The sequence below is a fragment of the Chrysemys picta genome, chromosome 21, assembly GCF_011386835.1.
Source record: "Chrysemys picta bellii isolate R12L10 chromosome 21, ASM1138683v2, whole genome shotgun sequence".
NCBI classification, from domain to species: domain Eukaryota; kingdom Metazoa; phylum Chordata; order Testudines; family Emydidae; genus Chrysemys; species Chrysemys picta.
Genome location: NC_088811.1, coordinates 16,875,321 through 16,901,888, shown reverse-complemented (window position 1 = coordinate 16,901,888; position 26,568 = coordinate 16,875,321). Strand labels below are relative to the sequence as shown.

At 48.9% G+C, this 26,568-nt stretch overlaps 1 protein-coding gene across 5 annotated transcripts in view; it reads right to left on the bottom strand.

The window, feature by feature from the left end:
• Positions 1–26,316, bottom strand: part of RCC2 (regulator of chromosome condensation 2) — a 37,496-nt gene extending 11,180 nt beyond the window's left edge. The window contains exons 1-9 of one of the 5 annotated variants that reach the window (XM_065575218.1): positions 26,077–26,316; positions 25,711–25,911; positions 24,438–24,772; positions 14,939–15,032; positions 6,845–6,988; positions 6,107–6,238; positions 4,168–4,256; positions 1,849–1,963; positions 276–442 (exon numbers count right to left, since the gene is read on the bottom strand). In XM_065575218.1, the coding sequence (XP_065431290.1) occupies positions 276–442; positions 1,849–1,963; positions 4,168–4,256; positions 6,107–6,238; positions 6,845–6,988; positions 14,939–15,032; positions 24,438–24,764 (1,068 nt within the window). In that variant the 5' untranslated portion in view covers positions 24,765–24,772; positions 25,711–25,911; positions 26,077–26,316. Of the gene's footprint in view, positions 1–275; positions 443–1,848; positions 1,964–4,167; positions 4,257–6,106; positions 6,239–6,844; positions 6,989–14,938; positions 15,033–24,437; positions 24,773–25,372; positions 25,586–25,710; positions 25,912–26,076 lie in introns of those variants that run through there. The other 4 variants (XM_005309895.4, XM_065575220.1, XM_065575217.1 and 1 more) reach the window with 4 other exon arrangements.
• Between the last annotated feature and the right edge of the window lie 252 nt (positions 26,317–26,568).

The following is a 26,568-nucleotide window of genomic DNA, read 5'->3' as shown; positions in this document are numbered from 1 at the left end:
CAGATCTGTTCAGTGCAGCTCTGTCGCTATTACTGAGAATCCAGCACGAATCAAAGTCATTTGCAAAGAGACGACGTAACTGCCAGTCACCAGGAGTGAATTAACTGCATGTGGAACGTACAGCAAATTGAGGGGGACTCATCAAATCAATTTCTGTCAGCCCCCAGCAGAATCCCAATGACTGCCGCTGAGCAATGCTAGATAGGGAATTGGTTTCTTTGCGGAGCACTGCTGCGGGCAGTGCTTCAGACTGCCAGGTGAAATCCCCGCCTTACCGTGTGGTTAGCACCGCAGGCCACATCTCGCACGACCACGTTAGGGACAGGAAGGATCTGCCCATCTTTTGTCTTTTCGATGAAGATGGCAACGCGACGGGGCACCAGCTCACAGTCGTACTCTATCCTCTGAGCACGGGCGATGAACTTCCCATCGGAATTGTGTCCTGTTGTAGGGCAGAGAGAGATGTGAAAAGGAACTCTGCGTGGACGGCTACCCTGGTCCACGCCACCCAGTAACTCAGCAGGAACCCTCTTGAACAGATATCCCATGACCCATGGGATAGGAGCACCATTCTAAATTACTACACGCATCAGGGTAACGGTTTCTTTGCTAACTTTATACTCCTGCTGAAGCAGGCGGTGTGGAATACTTCTAACTATACACAGCCATTATTATGTGTACTGCAGTAGCACCTAGGAGCCCTAGCGTGGCCCGGGCCCCGACTGGGCTAGGCACGGTACAAACACAGAACAAAGAGACAGATCCTCCCCAAAGAGCTTCCCCTCTCATTAAGGGCAAAGGAGGACGAATTCTTTGCAGCTACTCCTGGAGCTTTTCCCATTTATAAAGGATTTCCACCCGATTTCCCCTACAGGCAATTTAATGTCATTCCCCATTTTGTCAGGAAACGGCACCTCCGGCACGTCACGGTATGTCTATTCTGCGATAAAAAACCCACGGCACCAAGTCCCAGAGCCCAGGTCAACTGACTTGGGCTCATGGGGCTAAACATTGTAGTGTAGACATTTGGGCCCGGGCTGGAGCCCGGGCTCTGAGACTTTCCCCCACCCTCCAGCCTGAGTGTCTACACTGCAATTTTATAACCCCAGAAGCCGGAGTCAGCTAACCTGGGCCAGGCACGGGTCTTTTGTTGCAGTGCAGACATACTCCCCGAGACCCTTCCAGCCTGCTCAGGAAATCCTCACCACCCTCCGAGAAGAGGCACCCCGTGGCTGCATCAAAGCCTCTCCCACAGGAAAGCATGCGCACTCCCTGCTCTGTAGATCACAGCTACTAGACATTAACCAGATAAAGTACAGCTCATGCATAATTGAACACGCTGCCTGGATGCACAGTGGCAGATTGTCATTTCTGTGGCACCGACAGGCTACACAGTCTAGCATTCCAAATGGGGGGCGGGGGTGTTATGGACACTCCAGGGGCAACAGCTTTTGTTTGATTGTAACGCCGCCGCCTCACACTTCTCTCTCCCTTTCAATCAGAAGATCTCAAAAGCACTTTACGAATATTGGCAAATTAAGCCTCACCACCCACATGTGAGGCAGTCTAGAAGCACTCACTGTATACCTGGGGAAACTGAGGCATAGAAAGGAGAGGCATATTGACCAATGTCATACAAACAGAGCAGAGAGAAGAGAAGCCAGATCATAGGCTTTAAACACAAGGCCACCATCCCCTCTGGAAGGGGACTGAGATAAGATGTGCCCCCCCATTATTGTTTAGATTATACCAATATGCCAGTCTACAAAAAGCTTGGTGGCTGTCTCAGGCTGGATTTGAAGTCTGCGGTCATTAAAACTAGATAGTCCTTTAAAAAATAAATCATACCCAGCTGTCCATATTCAGGGCACCCAAAGGAATAGAGGTTTCCTTTGCAGTCCATTATCATGCTGAATTCAGCCCCACAGGCCATTTTGGTAATAGGTTGGCCATTGTACATTATCTACAAAGGAAGGAGACAACAGTAGCATTTGGCAACAGATGAAACAGAGTGACCCAAGTGCCCCTTCTAGGCTGCCGGTGAGCACTGCCAGACTCCCAGAGCAAATATATGGCTAGGCTTTCAAGGAGCGCACAGTTCTTTTCCGACACGTGTGCAAATACCAGGCCCAAATTACCTAGGCAAATCAGGTATTTGCATGTACAGTTAAGCAGTACGTTTGCATCCACCAAGTGGCTATGTTTAGTGGGTACTAATTTACATGCAAAATTGTGCAAACCTAACCGAAGAAACCTGGCCTGTCGTTTAAATTAAACTGCCCCAATATTGGGGAAGAGGAAAAGGGGGTTTGGGAAATGGTCAATTCACTAAGTAACCCACAAAAATATGAAGGGAGAAGGAGAAAATAGGAACTGAGGGTGTGTCTACATTGGAGCTGGGGGGTGTAAGTTCTGGCTTGAGGAGACACCCCACGCTAGCGCTGATCAAGCCAGCATGCTAAAACCAGACGTGCAGCAGCTGGTGGGAGAGACCAGCCACCTCGAGTATAATCCCATCTGAGCTGCTAGATACATTCTCAGGTGGCTAGGTCGCACCACGGGGGCTACCCTTGTATTTTAGCACACCAGCTCCATCACAGTTAGAGTAGGTTATATCTACTCGAGCTGGAAACTGCACCGCCAGCTCCTGTGTAGACAGACTGTAAGCGTTTCTTAGGACAGCTCCTCAGCTAAACTTCCACTCTGCCCTCAGCTAGACGTTCTCTTCACTTACTTCATGCACTGGGACAATATTTTGCCACCCTTTGGCTCTTGCGTCTTCAGCCCAGACCCATAAGAGAATGGATCCCAGTGATTATAAGGCAGCGGCGGGCTCTGTTTAATCTCCAATCCAAGGTGTGAAAACTCTCCTCCCTGATCCATTTTGTTTTCCAAGACAAGAATGGGATGGCTAAGAAACAGGTAATCTCCTCCACAGGCAACCAGTCTGACCATTGTTTGGACTTTGTGATATGAAAATTTGAGAGCCTGTCTACCAAAAATTCAACTTCTGGTGGTCCAAAAACTCACACGGGATGCTTTCAGCCCCCAGCCACACCAGGGACCAATCTAGTAGCTGAGCTGTTTGAACACTGGATTGCCTGGCCATTAAGGGGAAAACAACACTTTAAAACCACACTTAAAAGTTACGGGAGGATCTAGATCAGGGGTGGGGCAAACTACGGCCCCTGCTCGGCTCCTATGCACTCCAATGGCCTCGCTCCACTGGGAGCTGCAGGGGCGCTGCCTGCAGACAGGGCAGTGTGCAGAACCGCCTGGCCGCGCTTCCGCATAGGAGCTGGAGAAGGGACATGCCCCTGCTTCCAGGAGCTGCTTGAAGTAAACAGCACTGAGAGCCTGCACCTCGAGCCTCTCCCCGCGCCCCAACCCCTGATCCCGCTCCCGGCCTCCAAACCCCTCAATCCCAGCCCGGAGCACCCTCCTGCACCCCAAACCCCTCATCCCCAGCCCCACCCCAGAGCCTGCACCCCTTCCCAACCCCAACCCCCTGCCCCAGCCCGGAGCCCCCTCCCACACCCTGAACTCCTCATTTCTGGCTCCACCCCAGAGCCCACCCCCACCCAACCAGAGCCCTCACCCCCTCCCGCACCCCAACCCCAATTTTGTGACCATTCATGGCCCACCATACAATTTCTATTCCCGGATGTGGCCCTCGGACCAAAAAATTTGCCCACCCCGATCTAGATGATCACACCGGCCTCTTCTGGTTTTAAAATTTATGTTCTAGACAACGTAGAGAGGCTTTAAAGCTGTTTGGACCATCCACATGGGCCAGGTAAACCACGTTAGCCAGCTATCAGTCTGACATCAGATTTAAACTGACTCAGATAATATTGTATAATCTTCAGTTTGGATAGGGCTTTTCCACTTGTCCAGCAAATAGACAAAATACATGATGTGATGCTATTTATTTTCCAAGTCCGTAAATAACAAACGGAAGAAAATATACAGCAGAAATTTTTGTTCTGGATGAAGATTCCATGTCTCTCCCCAACCTTCACTCCTCTTATTGGAACCAAGTCCAAGCAATTTGGTTTTAAGGATCAATATGGCCCCAAAATGGTCACCAGTGCAGTAGGCAGGACATGAGAAATGAAGGAACCCGTTGACGGACAGAGGAAACCCAAAGAAGGGCATTAGAAGTACCTGGGTGGGACTTGGAACTGCATCCGTCTGATTGCCGAGACCAAGCTGTCCCATCTTATTCTCTCCAAATGCAAATACAGAGCCACTCTCTGGAACAAGAGGGAAACAAACGCAGGGGGAAGGAGGAGGGGTGGCAGTGAAGGGAGAAGTTTAAACCTCCATGTTAATGCAGAGTTGCTGGAAAACCATTAATACAGACTTGAGATGATCATTGCAATGCACCATGCTAAATTAAAGCATATTGCCCCAAGGGCTATAACTTAAACATTAGAGTTGTCTACAGAGGGACACTCAAGAAAGTTATTTCAAATTAATTAAAGGTGTGAATTTTAATGTGGATTAGCTAAATCATATTAAACCCGGGTGGACACTCTTATTTGGAATTAACATGGCCTTAATTTGGTTTATCTTCATTCCCTTCTAAGGCCACTTTCATTTTGAATAAGAGCCTCCACACAGCAGTTTAATGCAGTTTAACAAATCCACTTTAAATTCACAGTTTTAGTTAATTTGGATTAACTTTCCCGGGTACTTCTGTAGCATAGTGCTGCCCTACTCCTATAGTGTAGACACAGCCTACACTGCCACAATAGGTTTCCCCCGCCCCCGCCATCAGTGTAGGAACACAACCTCCCCAAACACATCTACAGAAACATTCTTCCACCAACACAGCTGCATCTACCGTGGGGGTCGGGTCACCAAATTCTGGACACGGGTATGGATTTTTCACAGCCCTGACCCATGTCAGCCTAACTTTTAAGTGAAGGCCAGGCCCCCACATAGACAAGCTTTAAGCAATCCAGAATCTCAGGGTATGTCTCCACTAGAAAGGCTACAGCAACACACACACACACACTGACGCCAGCGACGGAAGGAGCTCTTTGGTCACTGTAGCAAATCCACCTCTCTGAGGCAGTAGCGAGGCTGACGGAAGAACTCTGTTGACCTAGCCGCATCTACACCAGGGCTAAAGTTGGCTTCATTACATCACACAGGGCGTGAAATTTCTCTCAGCTTTGAGCAATGTAGTTAAGCAGACAGAACTTTGTAGTACAGACCAGCCCAGAGAAGGAATGTATTGCAGTAAGAGAAATTAGCAACAAGGTGGCATAATCACCATTTTGTAGCACTGCTATCGAGACAGTCATCTCCTGGAGAGGACTATACATAGGCGGCCATGGCTTATGTTCTAAATAGCAAGACAAAGGGCTTGTTTACATTATACAGTGGTATGAAATGTAGAGCCCTCTCATATGGCTCACTCTAACTGCCCCATGGAGACACTGCTGGCATGAACTAAAAGGCACTAGCGTAGTCCCATTCGAAACATTAATGCGCACTAGTTATCTTTTAGTTTGTGCCAGCAAGCTCTACAAGGGGCCCTTAGAGCCCTCTACAATTCACACGCCCATAGTCCCGACTGCAGCGTCATGCAGACAAACCTAAATTTGCTTTTTCCCTTCATGCCCAGTGCTGGAAGTTTCAGAAGTGGAGTAAGACTGAGACCATCTTCAATAACCTTCATATTCCTTAGGGTCCCTTCGACTACAAGACCCTGCAACAGAGCTCTCGGCCAAGGACTCCCTTTGCATATCTTCACAAGCCAAGGCATTCGCTACCCACCAGGGGCTGAATGGGCTGCTTCCAAGACCCTATCAGCTTCTGTTAGCCTCGGGAGCAAAAGAGTAAGGGTGAAATCCCAGCCCCATTGAAACAAAACCATGCATTACCTTCAATGGGGCCAGGATAGCACCGAAAGACGCCATCTTCCATCGCCACCTAGCCCGAGGTTCTCTCTCTCATTCCCAGGTGCATTGTGCGTTTTCCTGAGGATCAGTATTTGATGCACCAGTTCCCTGTATGCCCCAGTATTTTGCAGTGTCCTGTAGGGAGATCGATAGCCCAAGCCCAATTCCTCCTTCCCAGCAGCCTCCCATACCTGTCAGAGCGAGCGTGTGGTTCCGCCCACAAGCTGCTGATGCGATCACCTCGTTGCTGAGAACTTCAATGAGTTTGGGAGCCTCCACGCGCTTGGTATCTCCATGCCCCAGCTGCCCTTTCTCGTTACGACCTAGAGAGAAGCGTGCACACAAACACTCATGACCCGGTGACCACCATACTACAGAGACTCAGATCCCGTTTCCTGCTCATTGCACTGTGCCCCTTCTCAGTTGTGACCAGACCTCACACTAGGAGAAACCACCCTTTGAACTTGATCGACTCCCCCATCCTTCCCAAGCAGAGCTTGCCTAGTGTACACGTTCCTAACCCGGGGAGAGCAACAGGTCTCAACGGGTCGTGGTCATGCTCCCTTTCCTTATGGCTGCCTTCAAGCTTTGCCAGTCGTAGCATGGGAGCCGTGATACGGAAAAGGTGGAGAACCACCATTCTAGTGCATAGTGCATCTGAACTAGTCTCCTTGAGATTCACAAAGATACAGCAAGGGGCAAGTCACCCACTAGCGGTCAAAGATCTGAACTGTTTCAACTAGGGCAAAAGCCAGGCTGTTTCGGGAACCAAGTTTTCAGCACTTCTGATACAGACAGCTGATAAGCTTAGGAGTCTGCTGCAATTCAGAGCTGGGCAGAGACCACTGCCTTCCTTTATGCCAGCCATATCTTTACTTGAGTCATGATCTAAGGGCTACCGATACACACTGTTTATGCCTACTACTCACCCCAGCTCCAGAGCTTCCCCTCTGTGGTGATGAGCAGACTATGAGCTGCACATGGTCCCGAAACCACAGTCCGTACCTGAATCCCTGAGAGACACCCATACCTGTGAGGCCCCCACAAGTTCTGGCCCAGGTTACGGTAAGCCACTGTAGAGAAAGCGGAATACAGACAAGTCTTACCAATAATTATGTTATAACACGAAGTCAGCAGCAAGTGCACTAAAATCATCTCTAACAAGTCACTGTCCACACAGAAAACCCATTTAAATAGGGGCAGGTTTGTGGATTCAGTTTTGTCCCCGAGTTTATCCAAAATTAAGGTTGTCCTACGTAGTTCCTGCAACTCCCCTCATTCAGCCGATTTGTGGTTATATATTTTATGTAACTGCTATTACAGAAATCCAAAATAGTTTTCAGTTGACATCTTATGTTCACCTCACTGTTCTGTCATGCTACAGGATATTCTTGGTTGGCAACATGAGACAGGAAGAGGGAAAGGACCACAGGAGATTTGTGACCTTTCAGAGTCATATTAACACTGCTGATTTCTATTGAGAGGTTAATTAGACCAAAAACCACCCAACAAAGAGTCCCACCAATTACAGGCACCGTGACAAAGCGAGAGAGCTAGAGAAAGAATGGGGGACCTCAGTGAACCAATTAAAGTCACTGTTCCAATTACCTGCATCCTACTTAGGTGGCTTTGACCAGACCACAAAATGAGGCTTGAAAATACTGAGTGACTTAAATGACTTCAGGAGTCAATTGATCCTTCATGACTTAATTTTCCCCATAAGTATAACGGGGCTGTAATACGGCATCTCTATCCGGGGATCTCAAAGTGCTTTGCAAACATCAGTGAGTTTAGCTTCACGGCACCCTGCTGGATACCTCCAGATTGTTCCTTATGCGTAAAACTGGACAAAGGGTTAAATCCTGCGACGTATCCAGCACCCACCGACTTCAATGATAGCGGAGGCATTCGGCATCAGGAATGAGAGCCTCCGATTGATGAAGTGCACTACCTACAGACGGAGTTCTGATGGACACACTCCACTCTATGCATATTAGATCTTCTTTGTTCTATCCATCTTCCTTTAGGCCTTTAGCCTTCTTTGCCAATGATCTACCACCACAGAGCACTGTAGTTACGACACTATTATTTAGATTTACAATAAGTGGGCTCCAAGCAATTCCATGCACTTTTAAATGCTTTGTCATTGTATTTTTTTTTAAACACTTCCACCACATCACAGAGGTATTATGAGGCTTAATTCATTAGCTGAAAGCATTGTAAGTGTGCAAAGCACGGCAGAACTTGCAGTTTGTTGTTGGGCTTCTTAGTCACAAACTCTGCAGTCTGTGTGTGAAATGGGACTGAATACCACACAGAGGAGTTAGTTAGAGGCTGGCAGTTTGCAATAATGGCAGCTACCAATTATTATGTCTGTTTGTTTTAGCTACAAATGTTGAATGCTGATGCTGCTGTCTATACTTGTCCTGGATACCCGCAGAAAGAACACAGAAAGAGGCACCTTGGTTCACCTTGTTTGCAGATGATATTCTAAATGATCTTTCTCTTCACTGCACAGAAGAGGATATTGATGACTACAGAGATGTGCTGGAGAGACGGGGGCTCAAAATTAACAGAGGAAAAACAGAATATATGGTATTCTGAGCCTCTGGAGGTTTTTCGCCTTCCTCCGCAGCATGGGGCAGGGATCTCTAGCAGGAGGGTCTCTGCCGATTGCAGTCACTAAAAACAGGATTGGGGACTTCAACAGCAGAGTCCAGGGAAGGGGTAGGGACGGTTTATGGCCTGCAGCATGCAGGGGGTCAGACCAGATGATCATAATGGTCCCTTCTGACCTTAAAGTCTATGAGTATGTGATTTCAATAATATGAACACTGAAGAATTATCCTTGAAACCAGATGGGCAGACAATCTCAAAAATGCAAAGTTTCAAGTATCTGGGTTCCAGCTTCTGGGAAAATGGGAAAACGGAGGACAAAATTAGAGGTAGATAATAAACCACAGCTCAAATGGAGAGAGATAAGTGGTGTCATATGTGACAGGAAGATTAAAGGGAAAGCCTTAAAAACGGTGGTCCATCCAGTTTTAAAAGTATTACACAACAGAAGAAACATGAGCAAACAATCTGTTCCACAAGAAGCTAAGATGGATAAGTGGTGTAAGCAAGAAAGACCACGGGAGGAATGTGCATGGTAGAGACGTGCTCAAAGTAACACTCAGCAATGAAAAAATGAGGGAATGCAAGCTCAGATGGTTTGGTCAGGTAAAGTGCATTCCTAATAACATGTGGTTATTAGAATCCAACAGATCAAGATTGAAGGAAAAAAGACAGAGGCCGACAAGGAAAAGGGGTGGGATGCCGTAAGGGAACAGGCTAGCACGTGGCGCGATAGAGGATATGCGACTGAACAGAGCACTTTGGAGGAAGAGGACTCCGAGCGGACTGGATTAACGCAAAGAAGAAGTTGAATGACTGACAGATTACTGAGGTAAGCACTTTTCCCCATTTTAATTATTTGAGGAATCATCTCTATTTCAAGATGCCGTTTACCACTGGGGTAGTGAAACTAGACATATGCAGCAACGGCCAGTGTGTTACAAACGTGGAGAGGAGAAACAATAGGACTGGTTTGTACGTGCTTATCTCGGATGACAGAAATCAAGCAGGACTGGTCTATTTCACACCATTTAAAAAGGGTGTATCTGCTGGAATGCAGCGTAACTGTGGTTTTTAATTCCCTCTGGTATGGCTTACATCTGTCTACTGAATTGCACTAACTGTCCTGACTAGCTGGGATGGAGGAAGTCTGTTAATTGCTGCACTCGAAATTCACAGAGCCAACTAGTGCATTTAACTACGCAACTCCCGTTAAATTTGGTGGGAGCTGTGTGCCTAAATCCCCTAACTTAGGGGTTCTCAACTTTTTTGAGCTCAGGACCCATTTGTAAATGGTTATGGTCTATCTCAACTGAGTAAATAGTCTGGAGGTGTAGGCCCTGGGGTGGTTTTTGTCAGATCCTGCCCCCCACAGGGGGTTGGGTCCTGCCTGGCACTCACCCCATAGTGGTGGCTCCTGTGCCGTGGGGCTGGCTTGACTTGGCTCTCTGCTCCGGGTGTTGCAACCTCTGGAGTTGCAGCACCACTCGGGTTTGGCCCCCTTGTGACCTGACTCATGGGGTTGCAGTGCCACTCACTCCAATTTGGCCTATCCGGATTCCATCCTCACGACAGCTGGGCCAAACTTGAGTGGCGCTTGGACCCCAGGGGCTGTGCTGCCTGGAGCAAGGAGGCGAGCCCAGCCACCCTCATGGGACAGGAGCCAAAGGAGCTGCCAAGCGACCCTGTGAAGCATTTTGGCGACCCGATTTTGGGTCCCGACACACAGATTGAGAAACCCTGCCCTAACGGACTTCGAACATCTCAACATCTCAGTGGTTGAAATGATAACCAAAGATTTATAACCAAGGCAGCATGGTCTAGATGGAGAAGCGTTAGGCTAGGACCGAAGAGGATCTGGGTTCCATTGCTAGCTCTGCCGCTGATGTGCTGTGTGTCTTTGGACAAGTGTTGCTTCATCTCCCTCTGCCCCTATTTCCCTTTCCATCCTTTGTCTGTCTCCTCCATTTAGACTGTAAGCTCTTCAGGGCAGAGACGTCTCGTACTAGGTGTCTGTACAGCACCTAGCAAAATGGGGCTGTGATCTTGGTTGGATCCACTAGGCACTACCAGGATATAAACAACAACAGAAAGTGATGCTGATTTTCCTCAGTCCAACAGTCTGACTCCACAAGGTAAGAATCACTTGTTACCAGGAATCAATGGCAGGAGAAGTTACACTGTGGACACACTGGACTGGGACTCAGGAGAACCCAGATCTTATTCCTGACTCTTCCATTGACCTGCTGGGTGGCATTGGGCAGGTCACGTCCCCCTCTCCATGCCTCGGTTTCCCCACCTGTAAAATGGGGATAATGATCCCGACCTCCTTTGTAAAGGACTGTGAGGTACAGGGATGAGACGCGCTAGATAAAAGCGAGGTATTATTATTAATATTATAAATGATTAGCAACAATTGTCATTTTTGAGCCTACTGGAGGCAGCCACCTTGCTGAAAGGTGCTGTCATGTGACCTTTGCTTTGCAGATCCCCATACTCCAAAGACTATAAACCCATTTTCATGTTCGTTTAGCAGTCAGAAAAATCAGTCGTTTGTTTGAATAGCAGAGTTCTCATGGTCTGGCAAGCCATTGTTGGAAAGTCTAACCCACAGACAGCTCTCCACGCCGTCAGCATCACTGAACATCAGCAGGATCTACCTCAGGGGTGGGCAAAGTTTTTGGCCTGAGGGCCACATCGGGGTTCCAAAACTGTATGGAGGGCCGGGTAGGGAAGCCTGTGTCTCCCCAAACAGCCGGGCCTCCACCCCATATCTGCCCCCTCCCACTTCCTACCCCCTGACTGTCCCCCTCAGAACTCCCAACCCATCCAACCCCCCACCCCGGCTCCTTGTCCCCTGACCGCCCCCTCCTGGGACCCCCCAGGACCCCACCCCCTATCCAACTCCCCCCTGCTCCCTGTCCCTTGACTGCCCTGACCCCTATCCACACCCCCACCCTGACAGGCCCCCCGGGACTCCCACGCCTATCCAACCCTCCGTTACCCATCTCCTGACCGCCCTCGCCCAGAACCTCCGCCCCATCCTCCCTGTCCCCTGACCGCCCCCCCGAATCTCCTATCCAACCTCTGCGCCCTCTTACCATGCTGCTCAGAGCAGCAGGACGGTCCTGCAGGCCCAATGTGGCCAACTGGCCGTAGTTTGCCCACCTCTGATCTAGCTATTCTGGGGCACTTTATGGCCCCTGTTATCACAGCATCTGAGTGCATCCTAATGTTTAATGCATTTATCCTCACAACCCCACCCCCCACATGAGGAAGGGCAGGGCTTTCATCCTCATTGTACAGACACAGAACTGAGGCCCGGAGAGATTAAGTGACTTGTCTAAGGTGTCACAGGTAGTCTGTGGCACAGCAGGGACTCAAACTCCAGTCTCTCAAGTCCTAGGCTAGCGGCTGTCTTCAGTGCAAGGTTCAGAAACGCTAACTAATTACAGATTTTAAAAAATCCACACATTTCCTCATTTTCCAGAGCAAGAAATGCTTTTTACTTTGAACATTTAGATTCCTGGGCTGAACACAATAGGTGCAGTTTGCCTTTAAGAGAGAGGCCCAACAAAGAGCAGCTGTCTCAGTATAGACAAGGGGGCAGCCTCTGATAACAGACAGGCTACGAGTTCTCAAGGTCAGTGGAGAAGGTGTCTTTGTCCTTCGGTCTCACGTGATACTGAGAACCCAATTCCACAAGAATTTGAAGAGATTATTTCAACGAATGCCTGGTCTGATATTCAGAAGTGCTAAACAACTTTGGAAATCAGGCCATCAGTACATAGATGGACCCTAGCGTTGTCTTTCATAGAAAGCGTGGCCTCTTCCACATATCGACAAGGTTACATAATTAAGTCTAAACCTTTTATAATTAAGGAAAGCACACATTTCTCCCCCCCTCCCCCCGCCAGCTATTTTTTGTAACATTTTAGAAAACAAGTTTTCCCCCAGATGGTCAAATCAGGGTAAGTCCTCAGCCACTGTTTCTTCGTCTAATCACCTTGCTCTTGTTGCGTTCCTATCATTTCACGCCCAAAACAACTCTAAGTACCAGAAATATTTTAAGCTCTTGTTCATCACTTGTTCTTCTTTCCTAAGGCATGCCAATAAGCGATACACACAGCTATATACTGACAACATTCAGAGGCTGTTAAAAATCAAATGGTGTTTCACAAATAAGTGGCCACGGATCTTCTATGCTGCAAATACTGACACCTAAAATTCAATAACTTCACATAAAGAAGCAAGAAGCCCCACCGGAGCCCTCTAAGTCATCTAACCACAATAACAGAGAGCTGCCCAGCAAAGCATTGATGTCGTAGATTTGGCTTCAAATAGCTCTCGGGCTAGATACTGATCATGGATATGAATTTTTGGAGTCAATAGGAGCGCCTGTCCACCTGACAGTTTTACAAGCTACAGTGATCCCAGTATCCAATAGTACAGTGGTTCGTAACCTGGGGTGCACACACCTGCTGGGGGGGTGCGAGATGCCCTTTCTGGGGGTGCGAGACATGCCAGATTTTTTTAGAAGGTAACTCATCAAAAACACAAATTAAGCACAGGCACGTGAGTACAACTACTTTGTTTCATCAAACCTATGTATTTATTAACCTTATACATTTTTTAACGATTACTGTAATATACAAACAAATTCTCTCTCATTCTACAGTTATGCTAGATCTAGGTTTAAAGAACTGACCTACTTCAACGATTTTTGAGAAGGGGTGCGAGAACATATTTTGAGACCCAAAGGGGTGCAGGCTGCAGTAAAGGTTAAGACCCACTGCAATAGTAGGATCAGGCCCACTTGCTGCTGGCTGAGAATAGGTACATTGCACAGACCGGAGAAAAGGGAAGCGAACCTCTCTGTGAATAGCTGGCACTGACGCACCACTCAGATAGGCCCCCTCTGCCCCACTCACTCCTCGACCGGCCCTTGAACTTTTACTTCAAAAGTTTCCACTCAGCATTGCCCCACATGCTGCCGTGGAAAGCAAAAGATGGGAATGTGCATTAAAGCAGAGCTGTGTTCCAGGAGCTTTGTCCTAACTTTCTAACAAGTGCCAAAGTGAAAGCTGTTTGGCGTCCATGAAATATTCTAGGTCGCCTAAGTTCCCTGTAAGCTGCGCGGCGGCGCAGCAGCCTATTTAGTGCCATGCAGGTGCTCTGGGAACCTGCTCGGGGACCTGCCGTGGCCAGGGGAGAGATGCGCCTCCCCAGCCCCAAGCTAGCCAAGCCTCCAACCTGCCACAGCTGGGGCCCACCTCCCCCAGGCACGACCTGGACCTGCGGGGCCGGGGGAGGAGTGCCTATCCTGCAGCCCCAGCCCCGGAGCTGCTACGGGGAGAGAGAGCTGGGGGGAGTCCTCTCTCTCCACCGTAGCCCTGGAGCACCCTCCTGCACCCCAAACCCCTCATCCCTGGCCCCACCCCAGAGCCTGCACCTCCAGCTGGAGCCCTCACCCCAACCCCCTGCCCCAGCCCTGAACCCCTCATTCCTGGCCCCACACCAGCGCCTGCAACCCCAGCTGGAGCCCTAACATCCCTGCACCCCAACCCTCTGCCCCAGCCCTGAGCCCCATCCCACACGCCGAACCCCTCGGCCCCACCCCGTCACAATTACCTCCACATTGGTGCACATAACAAAATTCATTCCACACATGGATGGGAAAAATTACAGGGAACACCATAGGCCGCCATCCTCACAGATCCCACAGATGTTAAGCTGTGGTCACTGCGTCTTTGGCAGAGACACTTGTTAAGAGTCCACATGGTTGAGCTTGTCGAAAATCGGACCAGGAGATCTCCAAGGAAGGGATGTCAGCGGCACGCTTCCCTCTGAGCTGGCACTGAACAAATACCCGCAGCATGGTACAATGGGGGAATATACCGCTCATGGCGCCCCCTTTCAGATGAGACAACACTGTGATGACGTCTACTGCTGGTGATTAACGATCTCATTGCACGCCGACAGTTTGGCGACAGGCAGATTCTAGCTTGGACAATGCCTTTCTGCAAACCACAATTCTCACGGATACTGGTTTGGCATTTTAATTCCTTTGCAGGTCATTTGGCTATCCTAAGAATGTCAGTTTTAAGACTGCAGCTTCCTCCTTTCAGAGGGCTCAGTCCTGACAATGGAAAAGACGTTCAGAGCGTGACTGACTGTTTTTGGTATGGGGACGGTAGAAAAAGACACAAGCAACAGACATCAGGCTGGTCACCTAAAGGGTACGTCTACACGGCAATCAGGAGGCGATGCTGCAGATCAAAGCCAGTTCAGCTATGCTTACACCAGCCGCAATCACACTTCCTGACTGCAGTGCAGACACATCATTAATACTGTCATTTTATCCACAACGGGCCACTCAGCCGCATCAATCGCTTAGCTTCTCCTACCTTGCTGCTTCGGCACTTCTTTACGGCCAATCAGGTCCCAGTTGGTTGCTCCAAATATCAGAAGCTGCCCCTTGCACTTGGACCCTTCGAGTTTCTGCCAGGTGTAAACAGAAACAATCAGCACAGCACACAGGAAAGGGAAACAGGAACTGCAAGTGTTCTGCAATTACTTCGGCATACCGGGAGAGGAGGCGGCACGAAACCGAACAGTTTGTTAGTATTGCTACTGTTCATTTAGATGCGCCTGGCAACCGCGGAGTGTTTTATTGCGCGCACTATCATTGTGGCGTGGAGCACCACGATTATACCTATTGTTTAGTCTTAGACTGATTTTTCTTTTACAAAATCTGGTGAAGATTAGTACCAAATGCATTGCAGCAACTACCGATCAGTAGAGGTATTTGCAAGCTACATTCATAGTGCTGAGAGAGGATAAACGCCAATAAAACTGGCCTACAGTTTAAAAAAAAAAAAAAAGAGGAAAAACTAAAACTGAATGGCCATTAGAAAGGTGATGGCTAGAGACATTAGGATACAGCAGATATAACACCCTGTACTGTACATATTATCTCCTTAAAGCTGAAGATTTTAATTGTTCAAAGAGTTGAATCAAATACACCTTGCACAGGGTTCAAACCTTCATTAACGTCAGGGACCTTTTCCCTTCACCCCCCTTTATTCTAGCAGCCCACTGCACTTTAGCCCTTCTTCTCCCAAAGCGAGGCCTACCACTGTGACCATCATCCTACTAGTCAAGATGGGACGCCCTTCAGAGCCCACCGCCATCTCATCCCCACTCCAAGGCACCACCATACAGCACTCCTGCTCTCAGGAACACCGTTCGCGCCCCACAGCACTTCCTAGCAGCCCCAAAAGGCAAGAAAGCAGGCTTTCTAGCCAGGTCACTTATTCTGAACCAATCGGCAACTAAAGAACCAACTGAGTGTTTTCAGAGCCTCACGTTCCTTGAGGAACAGAGACTCTCCAGTTCCCAGACTCTTAAAAATCTGACCCTTTACAGCTGACATAGCATAGCCAGATTCAAAGTTGTGGGCCTGATTTTCTCAAGCACGGGGCCTACATGTCTCCAGCTGCAGCCTATGGAAGAGGTGGGTACTCAGCACCTCTGAAAAATCCAGCCCTTTCTGCACCAAATGTGCACACAACTCAGAAAACAAAAGCCAGCATCATCCATCCTGCAAGGCTGTCCATGGGCTGCTCACAAAGGCGAATGAATCCCCCACTCCACAGGGCTGAACTTACCCACGTTAAGAGGGTTTAAAAAAAATAAGAGTGGGAACAAGGATTCTAGAGCTTAAATTTAAGTGATTGGTTGGGATTTTCAAAGGAGCTAAGGTATTTAAGACACCTAACCAGCCTTGAAATACAATAGGAGCTGGGGGCTTAACTCCTTAAGGCTCCTTTGAACATCCCAGCCATTATGTTTGAAATCACTGATAATATAAAACCGCAGAAGGAGCCACTCTGACCTTTGGTTGGCAACTTACAAACTAAAATAGCATGGCACACAAGAAAACGCTTCAAAGGACGGCCTCTGACTTTTACAAGGCTGGGGAAATCATGTTTCCATTTGGTTTTGCTCCCAAGTACACAGCTAAAAGCCAACATTACAGCATAAGTTCTGTTACAAACAGCTGGTAGGGGAGGGAGAGTTCAGTTTATACAGATACCTGTGAAAGGGAAGAGGAACAGCACAAGAATCTGACAAGAAGGCCACCTAAACTCCATTTAAATTACGTAAAGATCTTTATCAGAGCGCTTAGAACCACAAGCCTTTCAAATGCTCTGACTATTTCAGATCATGCCCAGAATCATAGAATATCAGGGTTGGAAGGGACCTCAGGAGGTCATCTAGTCCAACCCCCTGCTCAAAGCAGGACCAATCCCCAGACAGATTTTTACTCCAGTTCCCTAAGTGGCCCCCTCAAGGATTGAACTCACAACCCTGGGTTTAGCAGGCCAATGCTCAAACCACTGAGCTATCCCTCCCCCGTTTTCTCTGTCTCCCTTTTCCTTTAACTGATAGGCCAGGAAGTTTAGTTCTGCAGCAGGAACTCCAGAGCCTAAGCTTCCTGGATACATGTTACATCAAAGCATCTGTCTTAAGAAACAGGAACTGCTTCCTGAGGCAAACCCCTCTGTAGGTTAAACTGACTTTACTCCAACAACTTCCTGGTCTGCCTAACGGATCAGGAAATAGAGAAAAACTTGTTTTCTAGCAGCTGTTTCCCATAGGACGTCTACTCAAATCAATTGCGTATTTGATGCGCTACCACATCTGGGAACAATGGAGATACGGTATGGTACTGAACGACGTGGCTAGCACATCACTCAGAGGGGAGGGATAGTTCAGTGGTTTGAGCATTGGGCTGCTAAACCCAGGGTTGTGAGTTCAATCCTTGAGGGGGCCACTTTGGGATCTGGGGCAAAATCAGTACTTGGTCCTGCTAGTGAAGGCAGGGGGCTGGACTCGATGACCTTTCAGGGTCCCTTCCAGCTCTACGAGATATACCTATCTCCATTTATTTATTTATTCAGATACCAAGATATTCTGCTCCATCACACAATCAGAATCTAGACACTGCTACCAAGCAGCAGCTTGATGGCAGCTACTTTAGAAGTAGGGCAACGGGAATCATGCTAATAAAAGAGTTATTGTAAATGTAATACACTGCAGTAATTACAGATGCTTCGCACAGCTGACCAATACATTGTCTTGGGAAACTGGACACGTTTTCAGAGAATCACAGAATATCAGGGTTGGAAGGGACCTCAGGAGGTCATCTAGTCCAACCCCCTGCTCAAAGCAGGGCCAACACCAACTAAATCATCCCAGCCAGAGCTTTGTCAAGCCAGGCCTTAAAAACCTCCAAGGAAGGAGATTCCACCACCTCCCTCGGTAACCCATTCCAGTGCTTCACCACCCTCCTAGTGAAATAGTGTTTCCTAATATCCAACCTGGACCTCCCCCACTGCAACTTGAGACCATTACTCCTTGTTCTGTCATCTGCCACCACTGAGAAAAGTCTAGATCCATCCTCTTTGGAACCCCCCTTCAGGTAGTTGAAAGCAGCTATCAAATCCCCCCTCATTCTTCTCTTCTGCAGACTAAACAATCCCAGTTCCCTCAGCCTCTCCTCAGAAGTCATGTGCTCCAGCCCCCTAATCATTTTTGTTGCCCTCCGCTGGACTCTTTCCAATTTTTCCACATCCTTCTTGTAGCGTGGGGCCCAAAACTGGACACAGTACTCCAGATGAGGCCTCACCAATGTCGAATAAAGGGGAACGATCACGTCCCTCGATCTACTGACAATGCCCCTACTTATACAGCCCCAAATGCTGTTAGCCTTCTTGGCAACAAGAGCACACTGGTGACTCATATCCAGCTTCTCGTCCACTGTGACCCCTAGGTCCTTTTCTGCAGAACTGCTTCCTAGCCATTCGGTCCCTAGTCTGTAGCAGTGCATAGGATTCTTTCGTCCTAAGTGCAGGACTCTGCACTTGTCCTTGTTGAACCTCATCAGGTTTTTTTTGGCCCAATCCTCTAATTTGTCTGTACAGGTCCCTCTGTATCCAATCCCTACCCTCCAGTGTATCTACCACTCCTCCCAGTTTAGTGTCATCTGCAAACTTGCTCAGAGTGCAGTCCACACCATCCTCCAGGTCATTAATAAAGATATTAAACAAAACCAGCCCCAGGACCGACCCTTGGGGCACTCCGCTTGAAACTGGCTGCCAACTAGACATGGAGCCATTAATCACTACCCATTGAGCCCGACGATCTAGCCAGCTTTCTATCCACCTTACAGTCCATTCATCCAGCCCATACTTCTTTAACTTGCTGGCAAGAATACTGTGGGAGACCGTATCAAAAGCTTTGCTAAAGTCAAGAAATAACACATCCACTGCTTTCCCCTCATCCACAGAGCCAGTTATCTCATCATAGAAGGCAATTCCCTTGGTGAATCCATGCTGACTGTTCCTGATCACTTTCCTCTCCTCTAAGTGTTTCATAATTGATTCCTTGAGGACCTGCTCCATGATTTTTCCAGGGATTGAGGTGAGGCTGACTGGCCTGTAGTTCCCCGGATCCTCCTTCTTCCCTTTTTTAAAGATGGGCACTACATTAGCCTTTTTCCAGTCATCCAGGACCTCCCCGATCGCCATGAGTTTTTAAAGATGATGGCCAATGGCTCTGCAATCACATCCGCAAACTCCTTTAGCACCCTCGGATGCAGCGCATCCGGCCCCATGGATTTGTGCTCATCCAGTTTTTCTAAATAGTCCCGAACCACTTTTCTCCACGGAGGGCTGGTCATCTCCTCCCCATACTGTGCTGCCCAGTCCAGCAGTCTGGGAGCTGACCTTGTTTGTCAAGACAGAGGCAAAAAAAGCATTGAGTACATTAGCTTTTTTCCACATCCTCTGTCACTAGGTTGCCTCCCTCATTCAGTAAGGGGCCCACACTTTCCTTGACTTTCGTCTTGGTGCTGTCATCTTGATTAATAAAGTTGGGATTAATAATATTTGGTCTGGATTTTTTTCTTTTCTTTTGCGAGAACAGGCATGATGACAAGATGCCGTACAATGGCTATGGGAAGAATACATCAATGCTGCAAAAATAAGCTAAGGCTATTCGACCCATCGGAAGTGGAGTCAAATTTCCCTGGAGGGAAGCTGCCAAGCCCAGAATGTTCAGTATTGTCCAGGTTAAAAGACCATACCAAAGATTTACTTAGCAATAAAAGAAGTCTTCCCTGTACGCTAACCTAAGCCCACTCTTTGGATCTTTGCTGCCTACTTAGGTCCTAGTCACGTAATTTGTGCTAAGACGGATATGATGGGGGGCGGCAGGGAATACGGAGCCTTCTTCAAATCAGCAAAATGGGATTTCCAGGGTAAAATTACTTTGGAATTGTATCTTAAGGGAAAAAAAGACGTTTGAAAGGTTGATGTTCAACCTTTTAACAGACTCACTTGAGAGGCTGCATCTTTTAGACAAGAAAAGGGTGTTAAAGGTGCTTGTCCATTAGCGAGTGTATTATCGCAATCAGCTACAAAACAGGGCAAGTAAATAAATCTGGCTTATGTTGTGGATTCATCCCAGAGTTCACGAACCCCCTGAATGCACAAGTTACACTACAGCGCTGTACGATCTCACTGCAGCATTGAGCTTGCATCCCCACTAAATGACTAACATCACTTGCTTGATCAGAGCAAAGGGACTGTTACAACACATTCCATAAACTCAGGCAAAGATCACAGACTTACACGTGCGTGCAACAGCAAAGCTTAGACCTTATTGGCAAAGCAGGCTGAAGGTGTTTGTAGCATGGGTCCCTCCCTTCCCAAGGCTCCTAACATACAAGACAAGAAGTTGCCAAGCCCTGACAATGCAGAAGCAACTTCTACTTCAAAAGGAATGAGCAAAACATTTTCCATAGCTTGGTTTTAAGTAAAACCATTCCCCGTTGCTTACTCCCTTCCCCACAAGTCAAACACCGAAAGCTGGCTTTATCCACAAGTTAGAGCAGGATTACCACTGGGAAAATCAAAGCCTCAATGGCCAAGTTTGGCCTTTGCATCATGGCATCTGCGGAGACTTTAGGCCAAATTTTCAGAGACGCTGAGCACCTGCAGGTCCAAGGCCCCAGGTTTCCTGCATGTTTGGAAGTTCAAACAGATGCCTCACGACAACCCAAAGGCTTAGACTGGAGGCAGATTTGAATATTCTTCTGAAGTTTTGTCCTGGGTGGTCTTCGGAGGTTTAAAATAGTCTGCACTGTACTAATCTTTCAGTCTGGCACTGGGCTTCTGTTCTACGAGGAGAAAATCTACTAGACCAACAAATACTTTAAACACTTCCACGCTTAACTGGTCAGTCGAAGGGAAGCAAACAAAACCCAGACCGACTGTTCATGGCGTCTCCGACACTTCTGCTATTACCAACGTCTTTAACATTGTAGCTGGCACCAGCCACCTGCACAGATGTCAGTCCAGAACATGGGGCCCTTCCCCGCCCCCCATAAAAATGAAAATGCAACATCATGAAGATGCTAAACGCAGCTGCAGAAGCAATGGTAACAAGTCAGTCATGTGTTTAAGGTTTTGCTTACTGAACAGCCTCATGGGAGACGTGCTGTTTCATCAAGATCCCAGGGGTAAGGAAGATTCTGCTCATAACTGCAAACAAAAATGTACAGTAACTAAAACACTAGCTGCCAAGATGCTTTCATAACAAGCCTAAGTAACCACATTAACATTATTCAAATTACTCTCCATTTTGTTGCGCCAATCCCCTCTCCCCTTGTCTTTCTCGTTTTTTTTTTTTTTTTTTAACCTTAAGTCTCAGTCATGCATCTGGGTCAGCACAGGTGGCTTCTTATGCTCACAGCCTTCACTGGAGCTGCACGTGGGCACAAGGGTCCACCCGCATGGTTCAGATGGTAAAATCCGGAGCTTAGATTGTAAACTCTTGGGGACAGGGACTGCATCTTATTTATTCTGCTCTATAAAACTGATCACTATAACGCAGGCCACTCAGCCTAATCCACGCAGCATGGAGGAGTCATGACTTCAGTGGTTTTTCACATGCTGTTTCTTGCGAGAGACGATTACAAATGTTTCTTAAGATCAGTGCTTGCTTCAGCAGAACAGCTCAGCTTATTCCAGATGCTTGGGGGGTTGCAAAAGTCAGGAGTTTTCTAATTAGTCAGACCATTTTAATTAGGGATCCACAACAGCTCTGTGCACTTTCCAGCTCCCTGCCTCTCTCCTTGCAAACAGGTCTGCCCCAGACAAAAGAAAAAAAGAAGTGTGGCTGGCAACAATGCTAATCAAGTTCTCTGCTGCCTCTGTCCCATTATACAAGCAGGGCTTCCCCACCTGCTGGTGAGGCAGGAGGGGGAAGGGAGAGAACACACTGGGCATGCGCAACAACCTCTCTCCTGCTTCTGCCTTTACAAGGGAGTCGGGCTTCCCTTGCATCCTGGGGAGGGGAAACACCACGAACACACACATGCGCAGTGCCTGCCCGACCCCTGCTACAGTAGCAGGGCTTCCCCCACGTCCTGGGGAGATGGGAGGAAAAGAAAAAAGGGTTGGGAGCAACTGGGCATGTGCACTGCCTGCCTCCTCTCCTTCCCCCACCCCCCAGATTAATTTGCCACTGCCAGAGACAAGGCGGGAACCTCAAAACGCTTAACAGTGTTTCTCTCCAAACAAAGAATCCCCTTGCCCTGTAATAACATCCCCTAATGCAGCCCCCTACCCCACACACTTCCCAGACAGAGAGCAAGGCCAATACCAGACAGGGAGCATGGTCATGATCTTCCCTATTACCCATCTGTTACTGGATCAGCTTGTGGGTAAAAGAGACAAGCCTTCCAGCTCCACCCATCTATGGGGCTCCAAAGCTTGGCTCTTTCACCCACTGAAGGTGGTCCAATAACAGATATTACCTCACCCCACCTTGTCTCACACCCTGGGTCCAACAAGGCTACAGCACTGGAAATAAGTGTAGCATTATGTTTTCTCTCTAGCTGAAGAATTCGGGGGAAGCTCCCCACTTCCAATGCCAGTACATTTCTCTCAGGAAGCGGGGCTCCTCTAATGGCATCCCAACCAGAGAGGGACGGTCTTTCAAATACCGATCATGATTTCTCTTTCGTGATAAGAGCAGAGCCTCTTCCTCTCTAACATCAATGTCTGCCTGCACATGTAATAAACGGATCACGTACCCCACTTCCCAGCAAAGCACATTCACTCACATGATAGTAAAACTAAGGGGCTGGGGGGCTTAGGGGGAAGAGTTCTGTTAGTGACCAAGGTAAGTTGGACATTGAAATCCTTCCTATAGAACATTTGAGAGACCCATTTTTCTTCTGTTGGTCTGGGGAATATCCAGACTTCCCTCGATTCCACCCAAAAAGGACTTCCCTTTCCCCAAATAAAGAAGGAACCAAGCAAAACGTGGGTGCTCAAAAGATCCCAGCCAGCTTTTTTTGCAGTGCATGAATTCCCCTCTCTCCCCACTTTTCTTTTAGGAGAGAGAAGGCCCCCACAGCTCCAAAAAAGGTGAGCTCATTTGAGTCAAGAAGGGGCCTAATCTAGGTCACTAATGGGGGATTAATTTTCAGGACAGGTTTGAACTTCTGTCCTCAAATTCAAAGTAGCCATAACAAGGGAGGGGCTCATGTTCAAAGGCAGGTTGGCTTGGTCTCTCCTCCACCTTTGGGAAAGAGAGGAATTTGCTTGTGTGCTTGCAAGAGATACACAGCTTCCCCACATCATTCAAATTCTCTCTGCAAGTTACCCCATCCAAAATGCAAGTACCCTACATTCTCAGCAAGAGTGCCAACCCCTGGACTGACCCACATGAGGTGGGAAGGTGGGTGCTTACAACACAGGGGCTAAAATTCCCCATGGGGGGAGGTGGGGGGAGAAAATCAAACCAAGAGGGAGAGAACATGTTTGATAAATATCAAGAGTAACTGCAAGGAGGAGATAGTTAAAAAGGCTTTTGTTGTGGGTTAAAGGGACTGGGTTGGAGGAAATCTTCAGCTGATGTGATTAAATGGATTTAACCTATGGATCGTTAATTTTTTAAAAAGCATTAAATAATCACATACCCCCCTCCCCCCAACCCTAGCTGGGTCAATTTTAAGAAAAGCCGCTATTTATATATTTCCCCTTCACAAAAACTAAGAGGGGAATGACAAGAGGGGTTTATCCCGCAGCAGCTCACAGGGAAAGGGGGACATACTGCCCACACTTGGTTTTGAGGGTGGGGTAGAATAACCAGATGTCCCAATTTTATAGGGAGAGCCCCAATATTTGGGGCTTTTTCTTATATGGGTGCTTATACCTCCCCCCGCCCCTGGTCCCGGTTTTTCACATTTTCTATCTGGTTACCCTAGGGTGGGGACAGGTAAGGGATCCACCTAGCCCCAACTATACCCCCCCCCCCCTTAGAAAGATGAGGACTATTTGTCATCTCTTTTCCCCCTCGTTACTGGGGGGGAGGGGTGGCTCCCATCCCTCACCCCTGGGTTTTGACCTATATGGGGTGGGCCTCTAGGCCTTGACCTATGGGGCAGTGGGGGCTCCCACCACTTACCCCGGGGGCCTTGCCCTATGGGGCGAGGAGGGGGCTCCAAGGCCTCACCCCTGGGCCTTAACCTATATGGGATGGGCCTCTAGGCCTTGACCTATGGGGCAGTGGGGGCTCCCATCACTCACCCCGGGGGCCTTGCCCTGTGGGGCGAGGAGGGGGCTCCCAGGCTTTGCCCTATGGGGCCGGGGGCTCCCACCCCCCGGGGCCTTGCCCTATGGGGCGAGGAGGAGGCCCCCAGGCTTTGCCCTATGGGGCCGGGGGGGCTCCCATCCCTCACCCCGGGGCCTTGCCCTATGGGGCCGGGGCTCCCAGGCTTTGCCCTATGGGGCCGGGGGCTCCCACCCCCCGGGGCCCGTCTCTCACGATCCGCTCCTTGCTGTGCTCGGGCTCGCTGATGATCACGGCCTGGCCTCCCGCTCGGCCGCCGCCCGGCCCGGGCCTGGCCGCCCTCTTGCCGCCGGGGGTCCCGTCCAGCTCGGCCGCCGCCAGCAGCAGCTCCCGGGGTCCGTCCTCATCGCTGCTGCCGCCGCCGCCGCCGCTGCTGCTGCCCTCGCCGCCGCCGGCCCCGCGCTCGGGCCGGCCCCGCTTCCTCGGCCCGGGGCCCGGCCGCTTCCTGCCGGCCGCGCGGGCCGTCCCGTTGCCGGAGCTGGCCTCCCACCCGGGCCCCGCCGCCGCCTTCCTCCGGGGCATGTCGCCGGCTGGGCAGAGAGGGACAAACACACACCGCGCTCATGGGCCCCGATCCGGCCCGCCGGGCCCCACCCCAGCGGCAGGGTCCCCGGGGCGGCGGAGCTCCAGCCTGCCGGGGAAAGTGGGGGGCAGCCCCCACCCCACAACCCCGGGGACATACAGCCCTGAAATGCACCAGCGAGCAACAGCAAAACCCCTAACAAGCCCCCCCACGCCTCGTGCAGAGAAACTGCCCCCCCCCTGCACTAAAATCGCACAGAAAAATCCCCCCCCGGATTAAAATTTGCCACCTTGAAAACAAAAATGTGCATGGAAATGGCCCACCCCTGCCAAAGTTTAGGGGGTAAACGTGTCTCTGCCCCCCCCCCCCCCCGACAGCATTCAAACTGGCCCACAGACAAGATGTAATGGGGGGAGAAAATACCCCCTCCCCCACTTAAAATTTACAATCTAGAAAAGATCAGGGCATTACATCTACCCCCAGAAAGGGGTGATGAGCTCCAGCGATAGTTTTAGACCTTGGCAAACAACCCCCCCATAGCCAAGCCGGTTCCAAAAATTATAGGTGAGAGTTATCGACCCTCAGCCGGAATCACTAGGATACTTACAAAGCGCTTTAAAGTCTATTAAAAGTACAATTTACCCCCACTTTGTCTCTCCCCTCGAGGCACCCGCAAAGTGTGTGTGTGTGTGTGGGGGGGATTTCCTCTCACCTGCTGCTGCTTTTGTCTTTGAACTCCCCTCCCCCTCATTTAAAAAAAATTAAACTCAATTATCTCTCTCCCTCCTTCCTCCCCCCGCTCAGAAATGACACAAAAATCTAATTCATGTCTCCATCCTAGAGGTTTCAGAGCTTGATCTTCTAGTAGCCGGATCCGTTCCCAGACCTTTTCAATAAAAGAATCAAAAAGATGCGCCCCCCCCCCCAAATAAAATCCATAAACACCTGTTCGGGGAGTTGGATTTGTTGTTGTTGTTCCAAATCAAGAAGAAAAAAACTTTAATGTTCTCCAACTCTTTCCAGCAGTTTTTGATTTTGATTTTTTGCCCGTGTAGCTCTGCCGGTTAATTTCGGATTCAGGTTAGGAATTTTTCCAGCTCTCCTCTTCTAGATTTTCCTCCAGCGTCCCTTTTTCTTTTGCTCTGCCTTTAAAAAAAAAATTTGAACAATGGGATCTCTGTCTGTCTCCGATTAAACCACGTGGATCCGCCTTCCTTCCCTTTTTTTATTCATTCAACCCCAACCCCCCTCCTCTTAGTTTTTTTTTTTTATCCGCTCCCCCCCCCCTACACACACACACACACACACTACCTTTAAAAAAACCAACTTTCTTCTCCTCCCAAAGAGATCAGAATCGAATTTGAAAACTCTACCTGGTTTGGATGAAGAGTGCAACAAAAAGAAAGAAAGAATTCAAAGGCCTTAATTAATTTTGTTTTGTTTCCTGTTAAAGAAAAGGGTTTTTTCCCCCTAGCGCCCACCCACCAGATGCACTTAAAATGTAAATACGAGCCGCCAGGCTACAATACAAAACAGAAACACATGTATGCACAAGAAAAAGGAAAGAGCTGTGAAAGAAGGAGGCAGGCGAAGTCCAGCTTTGAGAACAGCTCCATCTTTAGGACAGGATGACTGGGGCTGGGGGGGGGGTGTTAATGCAATTAATATGGGGGGGGAGCAGTTCTTCCTCTTGCTACAATGCTACACTGAAATCCTCCTGCATGAATTAAGGCTAATGGGAAAACTGCCTATTTGTTACGTCTTGGTATTCGTTTATTATTATTTATTTGTATTCCAGTACTG